The following is a 20,179-nucleotide window of genomic DNA, read 5'->3' on the forward strand; positions in this document are numbered from 1 at the left end:
CCCTCCCGCCACATGAACAAAGCATGTTTTAATGGTACAGCGCAGTTTGCTAGTGTAACTGCAGCTATCGTACTGCCTTCTGCCAGGACAGCTGCTGCTCAGAGAGCCAAACTCTCCATGTCTTTCACTGGAATACCTGTGCCATCAGAAACCCTCTGTACACCAGTCCGAACCCACACAACAACTTCCGTGACAGGCTCTGTTGATTTAAGCACAAATATGCTTATCGTTTCTGCAGCTGACTGTTTTATAGACAGGCCATAAACATCGCAATCTTTCTAAGAGGAATTATACTGGCATTTCATAAAGGCCATTATCTTTACAAATTCTTATTTATCCTGCTTCTTTCTAAGCATTTTGGGATTGCTACATCCCAAAAGACACTATGGACCCTTTTTTTGTCCTCTATATTTTACATCTCTTCTTGCTCCCAAGAGATGATGTTGAAACTGTTATGCTTTTTATGGAGGCCATCCACAGGGAACAGATCAGGACCAAAGGAAACAGGTCACTGCTCAGCACTGCCAGGCACTGTTTCTCCATAGACAGACAGAATTCACATCTCATTCATGCTCTTTTAAAAACTGTATTATAGCAATGCTCAGAGCAAATGCAGTAAAGACCAGAGAACCCAAAAAAAGAAAGTGAACTGCTAAGTTTTGAACTTCTTATGTGTTCAAAATACTCAACTCCATCTGGGAGCGAGCAAAAAGCAATGTCAGATTTTGACGTGGCCAAAACATTTCTCCTGATTCTGATCCAGCTGCAGTGAGCAGGTGACTACACCAGAGAGAACTGCCTTTTGTACGATTCTTTTGTTGGCACTTGTTTAGAGTGGGTAGACCAGAGACTAAAGGACCTCAAGCTCTGCTATTTCAAGACAGCAGCCCTGAGACAGACTGAGAATTGCTCGTGCTACACTGCACAGCCAGAGGAAGGATACCCATTGCTATTTTGCCAAGCAGCATCTTCTTTGAATGCCTGACCAGATCCCCCACACCCCCAAATCAGGAGTATATTTGCTGTGTTGCACTGAACAGGCAAGACACACAAAGCAACTTTCCACTCAGCCCTGGAGAGGCCTCAGCTGGATTAGGACAAAGAGAGACATCTATCAACTGTAGGCTGTAAGGAGAATAGTCAGAGGTCTAGATAACATGATCTAGGAGGAAAAGACTGAATCCAGGTTGTTTATCCTGCAAACAGGAAGGAAATGATTTGTTCTCCCCATCCATGAGAAACAGGACAAGAAGTAATACCAGGCTACATATTAGGAGGCTGTGATCTGGAACCAATTGCCTAAGGAGAACATGGGAGTCTGCACCAGCCAAAGTCATGAAGAACATGTGAGACAAACACTCACCAGGACCAACATCGGGGTCACAAGTCATATGTGAGGGTGGGGAAAGTTTAAACAACCTTAAATCCCTTCCAGCTCCAGGATTCTTGAACAAGTAGGAAGACTGTTTTGCTCACCTCAGGATTAAATTTAGCACTTACAACACTAAGAAATTAAGATAGTAACTAAGATGCTCTCTGTCCTGGGAAACAAAACCTTCTAGAATATTACCACGGCCCAACTTTCAATAAGGTTCCTGCATGATTTCCCTGACCACTTTGAGCAGACATCTTTTGCCTGAACATAATATCAGATGCCATACGACATCAGACAGGCAGTGCTGGGACTTGCTTCCTAATGCAGTTCTGGCTTGGAAAAAATCCTTGTATACTCCAGTCAGGTGGGGGGGGGAGGTGGACACCAAGCTAAAAAGACATGCTTTCAAAAAAACAGACATCCAAATATCCACGGATCTTATTTCTGATCTGACAACTCTTTACGAATGGAAGAGATGCTCAGGTTTGCTACAGAATTCAGAGATTGCTTTTGTCTGTCCTCTCAGAACCCTCCAAAAGTCCTTATCTCCAAAACACAATGTGTACTCACCCTCCAGGTCTCTTCTTCTGCTCATTTGGTTTGGCATCTTCTGCTGGAGCCAGCTTTAGAGCACTGAGCTGCGGGGGTGGTCCTGGATGCTGCTGCAGGGGTTGATGCGATTGAGGCTGGGGCTGTATTGGCTGCTGAACAACGTGGTGCTGAGAGATGGCCAGGACTGGAGCTGCATAATGCTGGAGCTGCTTTGGGCTACCTGATGGGGGTGTAGCAGCTTTCACATCTGGAAGAAGGGGGCCAGATGGTCTTTGTATGACAGGTGCAACTGAAGACGCTTCCTTAGTGACACTGGGAGTGCTTACAAGAGGCTGGTGGCGTTGTACAAGTGGAGGGGACAAGGTGGTCTGTGCTGCTTGTTGAGGGGGGCTGGTAACAACAGGAATGGGAATGACAGATATGGGAGCTGCTAGGGGTGGAGGCGGAGGAGGTGGAGGGGCTGGTGCAGGGGGGGAGATGGGCACTGCCAGCATTTCATTCCTTGGCTCTTCCACGTGAATGGCATTGTTAACCCTTTGTACACTGGCCTTCTTCTGCTCCTGTTCTCTTTCTAGGCGGAGCTTTTCATGTTTTTCATTTTCTTCTGAAAGAGAAACAAGAATACGAACAGTGATTAACAGTACTTATATGATGTTTGCCATCCACAGGCCTCTCTACAAAACTGGTAAGCATAACTACGCCCAGTTCTGCTGAGAGGAATATTGAGGCCTTGGGGAATAAACTGACATGGCCCAGGGCATGCAGTGAGTCTGTGGCAGAATCAGCTGTGTCCCTTGAGATTAGTCCCATGTTTCTGTCAAGCTGATTCTTCCATTCATTTCCCTTTTATTTAAGCACAGACTATTTAAATATAAAATATGTGCTGCCCTCAGCTTCAGTCCTTGAGACCAACTAGTTGAAGCAACTGCTTGGTCCTCTGCTGTTTAAAAGCTTTGCAGAGATTCTGTAATCCTGACATGTCTAGCAACCACCGGATCACAGCAGCAAATGAAAAGGAACACATCACAAGATCAACCATCTTTTCTTCCTATCTGAGCACTGTGTTGAGGAGAGGGATGGTTTGTTCTAGACAGTTTTCACTCCCAAGGTCCAAACCCGCAAACTGCAAGGCCCTGCCCTTCTGCCAAGAAAAGAATTCCTGAGGCAAACAAGATTAATGGACCTTCCACAGAGCTGCACTATGACCCAATCAGTAGCTTATACCTGTTTCTTGGGAGGTCAGTTAAACCGCTTTCACAAGAAGGGTAGCTAGTTATGCAATAATTTATAGTGGGTGGAACAGGAAATACTATTTGGCCTTGCAACTATCATCTTACATGCTGAATTAAAGACAGGCCCAAAGCAAAAGCTCAGATCCATCCCCCTTTGAATTTTGGAACCTGAACAGAAATTTAGTCCTGGTATTAATAAGACTGAAATCAATTTATTTTATTGCCCTCCTTTCTTATCCTCACCCAGAGCTTCTTCCCAACAGTCCATAAACTTAAAATATAAGGAGGAAGATGAAGAAAAAGGAAACTGAAGTCAATGGAAGTGCTTGTTCAGTCCCCGCTTGCCCTCGCGGGAAACTAAGAAAGCCCTTAGTGATGGACTGCAATACCCCCAAAAAGCTTTTCATCTCTAGAAAAACCCTTCCAAATCTCTCCCTGCTTCTGTCCTTATAAAAAGGAATTGCTACACTCTAATGAAGAAAGAAGAAATCAATCCACAACAAATGCTGATGTGCATACATTCCTGTATGTTTTTAGAACACTAAACAAAGTAGATGAAATCTGTGTGTCCTGACTAGCAAAATAAACCTCATTAAATATGTTCCAGGTCTCTGGCTTTAATTGCGTGAAAGTGGCACAAATGAAGTTTATTTATACAAGTTCTATGGTGCCAATGGCCCTGGCATCTAAACATCTCACAGCCTTAATCAAATATCTCCAAAACAAACTTACTGTCCATGAAGCTGTATGGATGCTGTTAGCTTAACAGCTTCCCAAGAGTTTCAACAAAACCACAATGAAGCTGAAAATCAATTACATTGTTAGTATCAGAAGAGTGGAGATTTTAAACAATGGCTATATCTATTTAATCAAGTTTGGCATCTTCTCCTTCAGAAAGGAGCACCAATGTCTGCATCAGAAAAAGAAAAATAATCCAGGGTAGGGCTCAAGACTAGGACTCAGAAGATCTATTCTTGGCAGTCTCACCAATTTATAACCTAGGACAGTTCTCTGCTCCACCCCTCTTCTCTACTTGGTCTAATTTCTCTTTAGGCCTAGCTAGACTTCCTCTCTGTATAGCTTGGCAGAACAACACCCCAATCTTAACTGTGATCTCCATTTAGACGCCATAACAATGAAGTAACATGGCACGGATGTAAATCCAAAGGAACCCCACTGGACTGATGCTGCTATTGGAGATTGCAATAAAGAACAAAATCTGAGTTTTAGGAAACCACAAATCCAAGTGTTTTTTCAGTCCTCCTCCACCCCATACTACACTCTAAACTGTATACCAGCTCTTTAAAAGCAGTTCAACCCTTCTGCACCTGCCACAGTCCTGGGTACCTCTCCAGAGCTCCTCTTCATAATGCACTTATCAGCACTGTCCATAGAAGAATTATACTTAGCCAACAAGCAAAAGCTACATGGACTTGTGTTTACCTGGGGCTTTCCCCTGCATAGTGTTGAAAGAATGAGAGATGCTCAACCCCCGATTATCTTAATCAAGAAACTGTATTAAACAGAACAAAGGGAAAAGCCTCCTCCCTCTTTACCACCAGTAAAACATTCTCACAACATATGAAGCTAGCCAATCCTTACATATATACTATTCCAGATGGGTCCCCCCACTGCATTGGTATTTTCTCAACACAAAGTTTTCAATGTTAAGGTGTGTAGTGCAGAACCAACAGAGAGCAATAAAAGGAAGAAAACTTTTCTTCCAGATTCTGAAACACCTTTGTTACATTTGACCCACATAGAGTCACTGTCCGACACACACAGACCAGACGATTTCTTGAAATTCCCTTCAGCCCTCAATTTCTACAACATCCATCATATTTCCTCCAACCCACAGAAATGCATTTCGGCCCAACTCTGCCCTGTTAGCCTGGAATAAATCCGTCTGGAGTCATCCCAGACTCGCAGCAGAATGGCTGAGAACACTGTGGATGAAGGAGACCACAGAGAACCCAGAATAAAGAGCAACGTAGCAGGCATTGTGGGATACACGCAGAGCAAGTTTCAGCAGAGGGCAGTTGGTTACAGGGTCTGCCAGCAGGAAGGAGGGAAGCTTTCAATTACACTTGCTCCCTACAGACCCTAAAAATCCTAGTTCAATTCTCAGGTGCAATATCAACCCAAACACACAGTCTATGAGACCAGAAATGGGTTCAAGCACTCAATTGACAGGCTAAATAACTGTTCAGCACCTGACAGAGCAGAAAGCAACATTCGGATCAAGCTCTAAAACCAGGGCTGCAATCTCTGGCCCTGCAGCATTTGGGAAGGCAGCATGAGAAACTCAGCGATTTGCACAAACTTCACATCCAAGCTGGACTTTTCCCAAGGTCCTGTGACAATCAAATCCAAAGTTTTAATTCAACTTCTTAAAGCAGTATGTAGGAGGGTAAGTGAACCCACGATCCAGCTGACTCCAAAATGTGATGTTGTTTGAATAGAAATTCAGAGTTTGAATTTAACCTTTCTTTACCCTGAACTATTTTGAGAAAATGTAATCATCAACATTACTTTAAAGGAATGAGTAACAGGGAGGGAAGAGAGGGAGGAAACCCCAGCAGGAATCCCCTGATGCAAAATAAATCTTAGCTACCAATGATTTCAGACTGATCTGGTTAAATTGAACAACATTAATAACTAATAAATAAAAGCCCTTTGTCTGCAATTCTTTTGCTCCACTTTGCTGCTTGGTTTGAGGCCAGAGCCAACAGGATGGCCCTGGCACGGGACCCATGAGGAAATCTGATCCCAGTGACCTGCTGACTAATTGTGTTTTCTTTGCTGTATGGGTAGCTGAACTCCAGGAGACAGAAGGAGTGTCCCTTACACTGATGGTAGCACTTCCTGGACGTACTGGATGAAGGACTGCAGAAGATCTTCCAATTAGATGTTAAAAAAAGTACAGTGCTGGGCAAAAGAGTAGGAAGGCAGCAGCAAAGAAGAGGTAAAGTCAATTGATGGAAACTCCTGGCACTACTCTAGGTCTGATCAGGACATTCAAATTTGTCCATGCTGTGATCTGCAAACTGGAACAATGAATTCACTTCTTCACTGGCTTCTAGTAGTAGTGTCAGGACAAGCAGGGTATAGGGTCTAAAAATGAGGCCTGCAGCAGGTGTGTGCACGGGGACCCCAAACTGAAGGCAATGCTTTCCAATGTACTGATCAGGATTATCACTGAAATTCCTACAGCAAGTAATTTTCAATCATCAGGGAAGCTGAGAGAACAGGAAAGTAAGGTTACAAGCATGCATTACTGATCAAAAATATTTATGCAAATGTCTCTGCAAAGCAGGTGCAGCCCTCAGGCTGCTGACAAGCTGCCAAAAAGGCCTTTGGTGTCACAAATCTTGGGCTCCCTTGAGCTAAAGAGTTCATTTCAAGGATTTTTTAGCCAAAATCTAACATCAGTAAGCCACTGTCCTCTGTGTCTGACTTATTTATAGGCAGAAAGGAACCAAACTGTCAACCCATCCCTCCACTGAATAGATTAAGCAGTCCCTAAACAATCTCTTAATAACGTATATATACCTCTGGGATACAAAAACTTCCAGTGGTTCCATCAAGCTATGGAGACCTCCCTGCCTTCTTCTCATTTTACACTTAGAGCTTGCAAACAAACTAAGGACACACTTCCCTTCACAGATGCAGATAAAAAAAAATGAATAGTAATTAGACTGTCATATGTTCAGACATACATATCACTCATATTCTTTCATTAACAATGCAATCAATATATGATCTTCCACGAGTCCAATATGCAAAAGGCATGTGATGCTTGGGGCATTTTCAGAAGAGTGATCTTGGGCTCAGAGGGACAGCTGAGCTGGCAGTTGCACACCAAAATTTTATATAATTTCCATTTATTCTTGATATTCTCATCAAAGGGCCTGAGGACTGAATGAATCAAGGAAGCTAAACAATCCTATGAATCCTCAGGTGGTCTGAATCACAACTGAGGCACACTGGAACGAGGAATCTTACCTTGCCCACACTACCCATGATCTGTGAAAAGATTCAGATTGAGAGCTGAGGATTTTAACTTCATTGCCAAAGCACCGAGGCTGTACATAATAAAGGAGGATGACAGTAATACCAGCAGCAACAGAAACAGCCTATCTTGCCACGAGAAGAAACAGGGTTGTCGCAGAAACAGGATCAACATTCTCTGGACCAGTGGATTGGTGCTATTTTAGGGCCCTAATGGTTCAGGAATACACAGGGCCAGGGACTGTAAACTTTGTTATCTAATAATCTGCTGGGTTTAAATTTAACTCCTCCCTTCTGACTGCCCTGGAAACTTCACCAAGCTGTAATTATGAGTGCTGTCAGTAAAACAGAGCAGTTGTGCAGGCAGAATTGCATATGCCTCTTGGGACCACTAGTCTAGAACAGCAACGGTCAGAATAAGTCAGTGGGCTTCCATTCTCACTCATTCTATAGGAACATTACATGAGCAGCCCTTTAATAATTTTAATGCTGTTTTTAATGCTCCTATTTTGTATAAGGGACTTTGTAAAAGTATTTTGAATTTATCAACACCATGTGCCTTTGCAAAATCAAGCATCTTACCTCTACGCATACTTAAAGTTCCCTTCTAATTACAGAGAAATAACATTATTTAACTCTATAAACAGTTAAGCATTTGTAGATCTGTGGCATAAGAATAATGAACTCTGAACCATTTAATGCTTCTGGCAGCTTATAATGCACACTATGAACCACTACATACCAAGAAAAAGGTACACTGGATTTCACTTATACTGGTTCTACAGCAGTGTCACTCAAAGGAGTCACTCCTGATTTATGCCAGGGAAGGGGCGTAAAAGGAAGAAAAAATAGTCTCCAGATGTTTAGCATTCTCCTTTATCTCAACAGGGAGTCACCAAGAAGATGAAACAATTCATACCAATAACAGTGTGGATTATCTCTATTAAAAGTAGAGAAGCCTAAGTGCCCTTTGTGCCTTTCAGAATCTCTATTACTAATAGCAGATGCTCTGCACTTCTATTTATGAATAAATTCACCTCTCAAGCTCCTCAGAAAAGTGAGTAATAGGTAAAGCTGTTTGAGACCCTCCCCATTCCCTTCCATACAGTTAAGTCGTCAGTAGAAGCAAGGAGGAATAGACAAAATAAATCCTGTTGAGAAGTATTAAGAATGGATCTCAGCTCAGCTTTCATACAGTAGCTGCACTGGCATATTTTTATCATTTGGTGTTTTAGTTCAGAGCAAACATAAGCCTCTTGTATTACAGCAGACATCACCTCTCCTGGCGTGCCATGTGGACTGAAGGAGTAGCCAGAGGGATGGGGGACAATGCTGCAGGGACGAATTCTGCTCGTAAAGGTCTGGGCATGTCTGTGTAAGAACTAAGTGAGTCCTCAAATAAGTACATGTTCCAATTAGACCGTTCTGACAGGAGTTTCCCTGTCAGAAATGGGAAGGAAGAGTCTCTGAAAAAGGAATGGAGGAAAAGAAAAAAAAAACTCGTTTCCCTTCCCACTCTCACGCCATCCTTATGTGGGGCAACGCAATGCCCTTGATTACTTATTATCACATAAAAAGTGTTCCTATTTCCTCATTCCCACAACACTGAAGTTGGTCTAGGCTGCACTTGAAGACCAGGAGGCCAGCCACACTAAAGAGAAAATGCTACCTGAAGCCTGAAGATTGTTCTCTGCTTTTGCAAATCCAGACTCTGGAGAGGAGGAGAATTAGGAAACAGAAGATAAGAATACAGTCAGCAATACCAAAGACCAGTAATGCCAAATCTGAATCGAGGCTAACACTGAGTCATAAGAAATATTGCTGACATAGGAAAGAGGATATGCCAGGAAACAGCCACTGGCATTTGCAAGTGCCTAGTAACAAGCTGGAGTCCTGGGACAGAATTGCAACCTCTTTATCTAAGCCCTCCTAAATTTTGGTTAACAACAGCAGAACATAAGCACAACTTCTCTCCCATTTTGCTAAAACCACTTTGTTCAACAGCATTTCATTTTCTCACCCCTCCCCCTAGCTCACAGTTCAACATCTGTTTCTGAACTTACAGGTGTCACACTAGTGAGCATCTACCTAGAATTGATGAATACTGCATTCAACTAGTAATCTAGAGACTGCATTCTGCTAATTCAACCTGATGATGTAACTTTGGTACAACCAGTCCATCCCTTTGCATCTCTGCTTCTCTATCAATAACGTGGAACTCCTAAAATGAGAGTAGAGTGCTGTAGAGAGGAAACTACAAGGGGAGAGGAGGTAAGTATTACTGCACTGCAGGAGGACGTCTCCTTCTCCCTCCCCAAACAAACAAAACGCCTTCCTTGAGTGGGAGTAAAATCCTAAAATCAGCATGATTCTCTTGGAAGGAATGCTTCAGATGGTCACCTGTGTCTGAGGTTGCAACAGGCCTTCATTGATGAGGCCGCAGGAAAATGCTTCTTGTAAAACACCAGACAAATCTTTAACAAGATTTTCCCCGCTCGCTGCTGATCTAGGTACTGTGTTCAAATTTCAGTCTGCTACTAAGATGCCCCATTCCCTTCCTACTAACATAGATGGGGCCATGAATATTGTATTATTAAAGAAAGACTAAATGTTATTGTAAAAGTGTAGAAAAATGTTGGTTCTGAAAGGCAGAATGAACACAAAACAGCACAAGATTTACTACTGATTCTGCTCTATCATCCGATGAGCTTTACCTGGGCAGATAATCAACAGAGCTGTTTCTACATAAGATGCTATTCCAGTGTTTCTCTATTGGGCACCACCATTTTTAAGGAATACTGAGAAAAATTAATTTATTCTGATAAGCAGTTATTTTCTAGTTGAACAGCTTCTATGTCACAGTTCATAGCAAAAAGTGGCTTTGAAGACAAGTAGGATCCAAGCCCATGTTCTCCAACGCACACGAGAAATTTGTCACCTTCCTTTCTGTCTCTGGGGACAGCATGATAGACTGTGAAGTCTGTAGAAACACACTGGAAGTATGATGTGCTTTAAACATACTAGTCAAAAAATAATGGTAAATCCAAGCTGACATTAACAAATCATAAACAATGTACTCTGTTAAAACAAAAGTCCAGACACTTGACGTACCCACAACAGCCAAGAAGCAAATCCAAAACCTCACTTTATCCACCTGCTCAAAAGTAGATCTCAAACACTTAAGATGCAAATAGTCTGCCAAACTTCTTTAAGGCAGACAAAATACTGTTAGTACTTTACAGATGCTAGAAACTAAGACAAGGACAGGTTAAATGACTTATTTCATGTCATATACTGGGTCATAGCAAAACCGGATCCATAGCTTAACTACCAGCTTGTTAGTCAGGCATATTTGTTTGACATTAGTTAATGTAACATTCCTAGATTCCTGTAACAAAAATGATAGGCCACTATTGTTTATTAATCACAAGGTTGTAACAGGGGTTGTTTCCAAAGGAGGCTGGCACTGGTTACTTGTCACCAAAATTACCGGGAATATGCAGATAACTCTTGAAAATTTTATCTTCATATTTGAAAAAGAAAAAAAGATAAAAATGTAAGAGTATCTGCCATCAAAGCACCATACACATGCACAGGAGTCAGAAGCTTTCCCTGATCATCCAAAAGGCTGCAAGTCCTATGAGGTTAATGACTATCCATGTCATCCCTGAATTCACACAAACATCGGTGTAAATCTTGGTGCAAGCTCTTCCCAAACTTAATTTCTAATTTACAGAATCGTCCTTCTGGAGCAGGGGGGGTCACCTGAAAAGATTTTCACTATCATCAGTGCACTCCCAACATGCAAATAACTGCAACAAAATGCCACTAAAACTGAAACTAGATGCAATTCACCTACAGTTGTGGAGAATGCGCAGTAACAGTTATTTCTGCTGAACAACCTGCTTACCTTTAGAAGAAGTCTGGTTTTGAATATTTATATTTATAACTACCATCAGCTGTAGCATTAACAGATCCTGGTTTGAGGAGAATATTTACACGTAGTACCTATCATTCACTAAAATACTTTCCAAAATGGACCAAATCTCTAGTCTCATTAACACTCATTAGCATAAAACAGTTTTAATAAGCTTGGGCAGTCCTGGGGCAAAACAGGCCATTCAACTGAATCACCTGATAAAAAAAAGTCCCGTCCCCCGTCCCCCCCACCACCAATATAGGATTCTTCCAGCAAGGGTTTCCTAATGTGAGATTCATAATCTATGGACTAGTGGTACAACAGTAAGAAAAAAGACTACCTTCTCTGTATCTCCTATGAGAACTCTCGCCAGTTGCTCTGAAGAGAGCTTCTGAGGAACTGCATAGCTCTAGATGTTAGAAAAAGAGGCTATAAATAATATGGGATCTAAAACACAACCTCACCCAGCTGCCTGTAGTGCCCAACAGTCAAGATACACACTGGCCAGAAAACAATACAGACAATATTGCACTGATGTTATATGGACCAAAATCTGCATGTCCTGCCCTTAAGACATATTTGGTCTTGAACCCTTCAGCTCTAGGTGAGAAAAGAGATGTAAGCAGCAGGGAGAGACAAGCAGGGTACCTTCAGAAACGCATGATGGACACAAGGAATTTTACACTTTACTAGAAGAGAGGCTGAAGCACTGGGACTGCTCAGATTAAGAAGAGACACAAACAAGAGTTTAGTCAGAGGTGCACAAATTGGGGATTCCTAATTTCATAACCCCAAAATCAAAAGGCTATCTGAAATACCCGAAAAGCAACACATCACATGGAAATCTCTCCACAAATTGAGTACGATTACACTATGGGCTTCACGGCCACAAGATATCACTGAGGATCAGAGCTCTGTTCAATTAAAAAAATATTTTCACGTTTATATAGTTTTGCCAGTAATTTCAGGAGGCTCAGGATTTTATACATGAAATCCAACTGACATGCCCAAGACTACAGAAAAAGAAAACAGCAGAGTTAAGGAAAGCAAAGACTCCCTACTTCCAGCCTTGCAGTTAATTAGACAATGCTGCTTCACAAGACAGCGAGATAAAATAGTTACTTTAGCTTATCAGAAGAAATGAATTATACAGACAACATCAGATTTAGAAAGAGTCCTCCACTGCAGCCAGTTTGTGGCTCCCTTATACTCCCATCGCCCAGGCTGATTACCTATACCAGGTTAGCATTAATCATAAGGGGGGGGGGGGGGCGACGTGAACAAAACAGCTACTTAGTCTAGCAGCTGAGTAATAGGCTAGGTTAGGATTATGTGAGGCAATTATTTTCCTGAAACAAAGCTGCTGTCAATTTATTCTGTGGTTTCAGCAGGCCCATGTTAGGTTCCAAAAAGTCAGCCTGCAGTTATGTCTAAGGGAGTTATTTCCACCTGCCATGCATTCACTGTGACATTGGCTTCCCCTGGGGCTGCAATGTAGCTCTGGTGTATGTGGAAGCCCTCGAAAAAAGATAAACACTGCACTACTTGTTGGGAGGTGCTTTAACTTCTCTTGAAAGAAATTCAGGTGAATTTGCCGTCTGCAGCAGACCAACAATGACTAAGGCCATGGCCGCACAGACAGCTGTACGCAGGTACACTCAAGGGCTGTGTGTATCCTGAGCTAGCCAGATATAAGCCAGCTCTCGTGTAAAAGCCCTGCAGTTTTTAGAGATGTCTCAACATTGTATTTATAAGACCTGTTGGGATACTAGAGGTACACACCACACTGAGCGCAGCACTAAGCTGTTGGTGAAACACATATGCTAGACATGAGCTGCTGCTTGTCTTCACCCATCTGCACAGATACACCCAAACAGCAGGGTCTAATCACTAGTCCAAGATAAGAGGCAGAGAATCAGAATTCCTAGGTTCTGTCCCAAAGTCTGCCAGGAATTTGCTACGTGAATCTGGACTTACAGCTAAGATTTTCAGGGGAGGCTAAAGGGGAAAACCCTAAGACTAGCTTTTTAACCTCTGTGAGCATCATTTTTCCCATCCATCAATTACAGAAGATAATAACCACCTACCTTTTGAAATACCAAATACTGCAAATACTAGGCATATGAACAATTATATACTAATTTATTGGAAAAAGAAATAACAAGCAGAAAAGAGAAAAAGAAATCCACATACATGTTTCAACATCTCTAATGCACATCATCTAACCAGAATATTAAAGCTGGGTGGTACAGGCAAAGGAAATCTTTCTGATCACCACGCATCTTATCAATCCCATGCAATTAAGATATGTGCCAAAATGGCAGTTAGATGAGATGGGAAAAGATCAGAAGAACTATGCTTACTACTAGGTCACCGCTTGCTGGCAATATTCGAAAAAATGAAAGGCTTACAAACATAATTGCGCAGCATGAAGCAAAGCAGAGAACACCAGCTGAGTTGTAGATGAACATCTATAGAAAAAATTCTAACAAAACAAATATTAGTTACTTACAATTATAATAAATTTGTCTTCTTAGACTATAAAAGACTCAGATTAACCTAAATTCAAAGAAATCAGCCACCCTCTAATTCACATCAAATGTTTCTGGAGTTTGCAAATAACAGGTAGAAAAAGAACCTCAGTTTGTGTGTTTGTGCATGTATGTACATTCACATTTACGTGCATGTGAGCCACTTGTTTACAGGAAAAAAAAAAGGTTATCAGCAGCAACTTTACAAAGTGTGAAAGCACAGATGTGAAATAGACAAAAGAGTGCTTCAAAATTCTGACTCCCAAAACACTCAAACAGAAACACTGAAGCATGTGGCCTACATGGTGTACTTCCAGGGTATGTCTATTATTGTTTGCATTCCAGTGGCATTAACACTATAACAATACATGCATAACATCAATCATTCCCCTCACCTCAAGTTATTTTTTCCATAAATTAATGGGATCCAAATAACATATTACTAGTATCAGCATTTACATAACATTTTTCATCATATATATGCTCAGCAGACCCATTCTATTAAATGGAACAGTGGATGACCAGCCAAATGATTTAGAAGTTTCATTTTCTTTACATCTCTCTGCAAATCTACATATACCGATCATATGCGTTTGTAAGAAAATATTTTTGAGTCAGTCAATCCTAGCACAAAGCACGCAACAAAACCAGGTATACTTATAATATCAAACTGGGATTTGCAGTCAGCACACAAGGAAAAAAGCCCTGTAACTTGTTATTCTTAAATCAGTATAGTAGCAGATATTTTTATGTTATAGAAGTGTCACCAAAAGTAAGGATTCTATAAAAGCAAAAATCATCAGATATATCTGTGCAACAGTGTAATTAAGAAACATACAGATCCTGCTAATGTAATTTATTACTTACATTTCATGGGCTTCCAGTTTACTTGAAAAATAACAACTAACCACTTGTACTGTATCCTTCAAATTCCAGCAAATGCTTTAGCAAAGTCTGAAATCATCTTTAAAACAAACAAACAAGAAAACATGCACAACTCGAAGATCCTGATGGCACTAAAGTCTTTTTCACCCCTGAGGTCCCAGTCAAGACTGTATCATGTTGTTATACTCTATCAAGTTGTTATACTTAATGATGTACTTAAACCCTGTCTTTTTCTGTGATTTGAAACCATGTTCTTTGAAATATTTATATAATACATAATATTCAACAGACTTTTGGTAAACATCTTGTAAACATAGTTTGAACTGTACTGTACATAAGGCCTGATTACCTACTTAGGGACACAGAAACTGACTGTGTTGTGTTGCAGGGTTACAACAAGGCAGGTACCAAGTTAAAAGCTGCTTGGGTTTTACTGCAGTGTATTAATGTGGACTGTGACAGGGTGTCATCCTATCCATATGGGCAAGTCCAAATAGCGTTGCAAACAACTCGCCAAAACGATAGATATCCCTCAGAGAGCTCAGGGAACAGAATGAAACTACTCTAGCTATAAATGAAGAAAAGCAAAGCCTACACAGTTTAATTTTCCACTCATCAAAAAGGCTGAAAGAGCAGAAAAAGCCACATGCGTGTTCTGATGGAAAACAAAACAGACAAGGGCAAAAGCATCAGCTACTACTAGGGAAATGAGGCATTCTGAGATACTTGTGTAAGGTCTGAAAACATTTGGAAGCCATGTGTGTGATCGCAGAAATCAGCATGATGATGAATACAAGCCACGATTCTAAAAGCCGAGCGCTGTCTTAGTTGTAAAACTGAGGAAATGTTATATGCACTGCACCGGATAGTATACGGATGCCATATCACCTTTGCTGTCTATCTACACGGATCTATCAAACCTCCTGCACCACCAGCCTTTTCTGGGTGCTTCAGGGATCTCCAGTTTGATAGCGCAACTCAGACTGTAGAAGAAAAGGACAGGTGTTAAGGTAGGGACCTATTTCATAGCTTTGCAGACATCAATTCACTTCCTGAAAAATGTGAATTAATTACAGTTTAGTACATGATGCTCTCCCAATAATTTTACCCTGCATTACTCCCCAAAGCTTGAGAACATTCAAGTTGCACCCAGTAACTGTCAACCAGGAAAAGAAAAACAAAACAGACAAAGATGAAAGCAGCTGGCCTGACCTCCCTGGAAGTCCAAGCAGAAAGTGAAGATGAATTAACTGTTGTTTCCTTCAGTGGTTCCTTCTTCTCCTGCTTTCAAAGAGCTCTCTTTTTCAGTCATGAATCACACACAAAGACAGTCCTTTACCATGTCTGTCCAGCTGGGAAGCAGCCACTAAGCTATCCAGGTACGCAGAACAAGTTGGAGAGAACTCAAACTGGCCATGGCCTTCCTGAACTATTCCTGCAAAACCTGCGACAAAGACCTCAGAAAGATTCACCGCTGTGGATTTCTTGGCTGGCTGAAAGCAATGGCATTTTGAAAACGAACACAAACTTTCATCCAATAGGGTTACCAAGTGCCTATTCCCCTCATGAAGAATCGTGAAGGCATCACTTCTGTCTGTGTGAGAAAGCAAATTACAATAGCGTTGAGCAAAAAACAGGCATCTCTCTCTAACGGCCTCTTTCAGGTATTTCTGTATCTTTGGGCCACAGAAGGATTCTTTGGCTTTAGCACTGATCTATTTTCTGTTGCTTTCTGGAATCTGACTGCTTTACAAACGCTAATGAATGAAATCTCCCAGTATCCTTGGCAGACAGGAAATTACTGATCTATCTCATGAATAGCTAGCAGGTAAGTCTTTTGCCCAAATTCACACTACACTGACAGCACTGGCAAAGCCAGATGCCAATCTGAGTTCACACAGGTTCCTAAGCTATGTTTTCATCAGTAGATTTATTGAGATAAGATGGTCAGATGGATATTGTACATCTAAGTAGGATAACGAAATACTCTGATCTGCACCCCTGCATGGTTTCACATGAGAACTGTGCATGACTCTACACCAGTGGCTATTTCTCACACAGCAGGTTTTCATGTGCAAGTACTAAAGCATTCCACATTTCCAATAATCCCCAAGAAGAGGGCCAGCCTTAATCATCTTCTTCCCTCTCAAAATCATTCTGCTCTCCTTTATCCCAAACCTTGCTTTTTTTCCCATCTTTCAATCTTCTTCCTCATAAAAGGAGGACGATGAATGCCTGGCTGAATGGAAGACTTTTCTCCTCTGCTCTCAGGTTTGAAAAAGGGAATGGACTAAGTATTTATTATATTTTGCCAGCTAGTCGGTAGGAGGGCCTAGACATCAACTAGGCTCTGGCTTCGTTACACGAAGAACTGAATGTACAAATGACAGTCTGTCAGAGTTCCCGTGGCAGCCAGCACAGGCCCCGTGTGCTGCTACCTTTGCCAGGTGGGCAGTTCCACGCTGTAGCTGCGGCAACTCTGCAGAAATAAAGAACAGAACGCGTCTGAGAGCGCTGTGCCCTACCCAGTCCTCTTTGCTGGAGGGATGTATAAGGAATCATCCCAGAACGTGCTCATCATCACATTTACACTGGACAGCAGCAACGTCCCAGCAGATTCATGGGTTGTTCTCCCTTGCAAGGCCAAGTCTTCTGTAGTAACTCTGTCATTTTTAGACATTGATAGCCTTGAATGAGCTTTATTTTGGATTTTTTAATGCTGTTCTCAAACTGCTTTTAAGGCCATGCTTTTAAGGCCAGACCAGATCCTTAGAATCACCCAGTATAACTGTGGGTGTAATGCAGGCTGTGAGGCTTCTTTGAATTATTCTTGTTTAAATTAGAGCATGCATCTGAAGGGAGGAGAAGAGGAAGAAGAAAGAGAAGAAAGGAAGCCAATCCTGAATGCTTTATTGTTGGTCAAATACTGTTTCCCAGCTCTATCTTTGCCTATATTCTCCCCTAACATTTTCCTGTTACCCAAAGTTCAAATGATTGCCTCCTCCCTCTCATGCTAGTCATCTTCCTGGTGCTAATGACTTCCCTGAACTAGTCTCCATCTGCACTAACACTTCTCATCTATCAATAATTTTACTCCTAATATGTTCTGTTACAGCAGAAGTGATAATTATGTTTAGTACAACAGAAGACAAAGCATCTGCTTCTAACTGAGGAAGTGCTGCACCAGGTGCCATACAAACACTTGAGGCAGTTCCTACCTGGGGCGGATTCCAGTATGAAGACAGCATCTCTACGCATTCTTGCATGCTTCTCCTTATACACAGAAAGCTCTCCTGGATCATTTTGCCCTCCCTGATCATTTTTTGCTGCATTGCCTTGCCCAAGACCCACTTAAAAACAATTTCTGCCTTCGAAGACGATCAAATGGTGCACTGTTTGATCACTTTTGCCACTCTTTGCCTTGCAGTCAGCACTTCTTCCCACGTATTCTAGATCCTCACTTGTTGCATCAGTTTACAAAACAGTCTCTTAGTGTGGGGTGGCTGGGTAATAATTACTATCTTTTCCAGTGGTAGAAAGTGTAATAACCAACACTGTTTAACACCATGTCTCAAATAGTTAACCTTTTCCATATCCAGAGCACATTCACCATCCATGAACCACAGAGCTGAGAATAATAATGTTAGCCAGTGAGCACATCTGACTAGGAAGACTATAAAACCATCACACGTGTAAAACAGACACAGGCAGCATCTTCCTTCACCTTAAAGCAGTGCTGTTCTGGGATACTGGTAAAACTCCCAGCCTCAGCCATGATGTTAACACCAGCTTAGGAAAAGAGGGCTATAGCAGCCCATAAATTCCCATTTTTGATTCTTATTCAGGAAGTCTTTTGCCCCTGCATGTCTCCAGGCTGTCTTGCTTCATAACATCTACTATCTCCTGCATGACTCATCATTGAAACAATAGATTTCCAGTTACATCCCACAGCAATGACACACAAAGAGAGCTTTCCTCCTCGCTTTTGCAGCAGGTACACACTCGTGTCACTGAGCTAATGCTGCATTAGAGCTCCATCGCCATTTGCACCACAGGAATTAAAACAAAAAAAAAAAATTCTACAGCAGTTTTTCAGGAATCTTCCTTCAAAAGTAATTAGCTGACAGCACGACCGCTGTGCTAATGCTCCCACACAAACAAAAACCCCCTCTCACACAGAAATTTGATTTTTCCTGTCGGGGAGGCTGCGCTCGCCGTTGCAGGGGGGCGAACGGCACCTAGAGGAAGACCAACAAAGAACACGCGGATGGCCCAAGGCAGGGGCAAGGCAGGGGCAAGGCAGGGGCAAGGCAGGGGCAAGGCAGGGGCAAGGCAGGGGCAAGGCAGGCTCGGCGCCGGCCGGCCCCCGCTCCGCCGGCCGCGCGGTGGGAACGGAGCGGAGCGGGGCGGAGCGGAGCGGGCAGTGCCGGCCGCGCTGCCCCGCGCGGGACTGCGGCTCTGCGCAGCGCGGAGGGGCCCGGCGCGGGGCCCGGCAGGGCGGTTCCGCGGGGCTCGGCGGCGCGCGGCGCAACGGCCGCCGCCTCACGGCGCTCGCGCCAGGGGCCGCGCGGGCCCCCCGCCCCCCGCGCGGCGCGGCGCGGCGAGGGCGGGGCCGCGCGCACGTGGTGGAGGGCGGCGCCTGGCGCGTCACGCGCGGCCGAGCCCCGCCCCCGCCCCGCCCGCGGCGCGGCGCGCGGACACGCAGCGCTCGGCGGCGGCGCGCCCCGGGCGGGGAGGGGGCGGCCCCGGGGGGCGCGGGGGACCCCGCGCCGCCGCCCGCGCAAGAGTCGCGCGTGGCGCGGGCGCCGCCGGCCGCTCGGAGGCGCTCCGCCGCGCGGGGGCGGGCCGGGCCGGGCTCCCCCCCCGCCGCCGCCGCCGCCGCCACCGCCCCCTCAGGCCCGGGAGGCCCGCGCGGGCCCCGCCGCCCCCCGCCGCGGGCGCCGGCAGCGCGTAACGGAGGCGCCCCGCGGCTCCGCGCGCCCCCCCGGCGGAGCGCCGCCCGCCCGCGCCCCCCCCCCCCGCGGAGGCGGCGGCGCGTCCCGCGGGCGCGGCCGCGCCGGCCCCGCCGCCCCGCGCCCCCCGGTCCGGCGGCTGGGCGGCGGCGGCGCTGACAGGCGGCGGGGCGCGGCGGGCGGCCCCTTACCACGTGCGGTCTGTTGCTGCTGCGCCTGCCACTCCAGGAACCGCGCCGCCTCCAGCAGCGTCTCGATGCTCATGGCGCGGGTCGCCGGCCGCCGCCGCCGCCTCACGGCGCCTCCTCCGTCGCGCGGGCCCGGCCGCACGCGCCGCGCCGCCCCGCGGCTCGCCCCGACGGCAGCAGCGCTCGCGACAAGATGGCGGGGAGTAACAGAAACACAACAGGCGAGCGCTGGCGCGGCCCCGCTACTACGCGGCGGGCGGCGCCAAGACGCGGCGCGGAGCGCGGGCCGCCGGACGGGACGGGACGGCCGCGCCGGGCCGTGGGCAGGCGCCTCCCGCCGCCCGCCGCCGCGGGGGCAGCTGGCTGCCGGCGGCGGGGCCGCCCGGGAGCCTCGGGGGCGGCGCCCGCATTGCCGCGGCGGCCGTGGGGCTGCTCGGGGGCAGCGGGAGCCCCGTCCGCGCGGGGAGGGGGCGCCCGCCCCTCCCAGGAGCGCGCGGCTGCGCCGGTGCGGTGCGGCGCCGCGCCGGGGCTGCG

The 20,179-nt window shown here is 44.9% G+C and overlaps 1 protein-coding gene across 3 annotated transcripts in view; it reads right to left on the reverse strand.

Moving 5' to 3' along the window:
- The window catches only part of MNT (MAX network transcriptional repressor), a 50,794-nt gene extending 31,003 nt beyond the window's left edge, over nt 1-19,791 (reverse strand). For 2 of the 3 annotated variants that reach the window (XM_067309949.1, XM_067309948.1), the window contains exons 1-2: nt 19,649-19,791; nt 1,946-2,531 (exon numbers count right to left, since the gene is read on the reverse strand). In XM_067309949.1, the coding sequence (XP_067166050.1) occupies nt 1,946-2,531; nt 19,649-19,721 (659 nt within the window). In that variant the 5' untranslated portion in view covers nt 19,722-19,791. Of the gene's footprint in view, nt 1-1,945; nt 2,532-3,891; nt 3,934-19,648 lie in introns of those variants that run through there. The other variant, XM_013960157.2, reaches the window with a different exon arrangement.
- Nucleotides 19,792-20,179: the final 388 nt, after the last annotated feature.

This window comes from Apteryx mantelli, chromosome 22 (assembly GCF_036417845.1).
Source record: "Apteryx mantelli isolate bAptMan1 chromosome 22, bAptMan1.hap1, whole genome shotgun sequence".
Lineage (NCBI taxonomy): Eukaryota > Metazoa > Chordata > Aves > Apterygiformes > Apterygidae > Apteryx > Apteryx mantelli.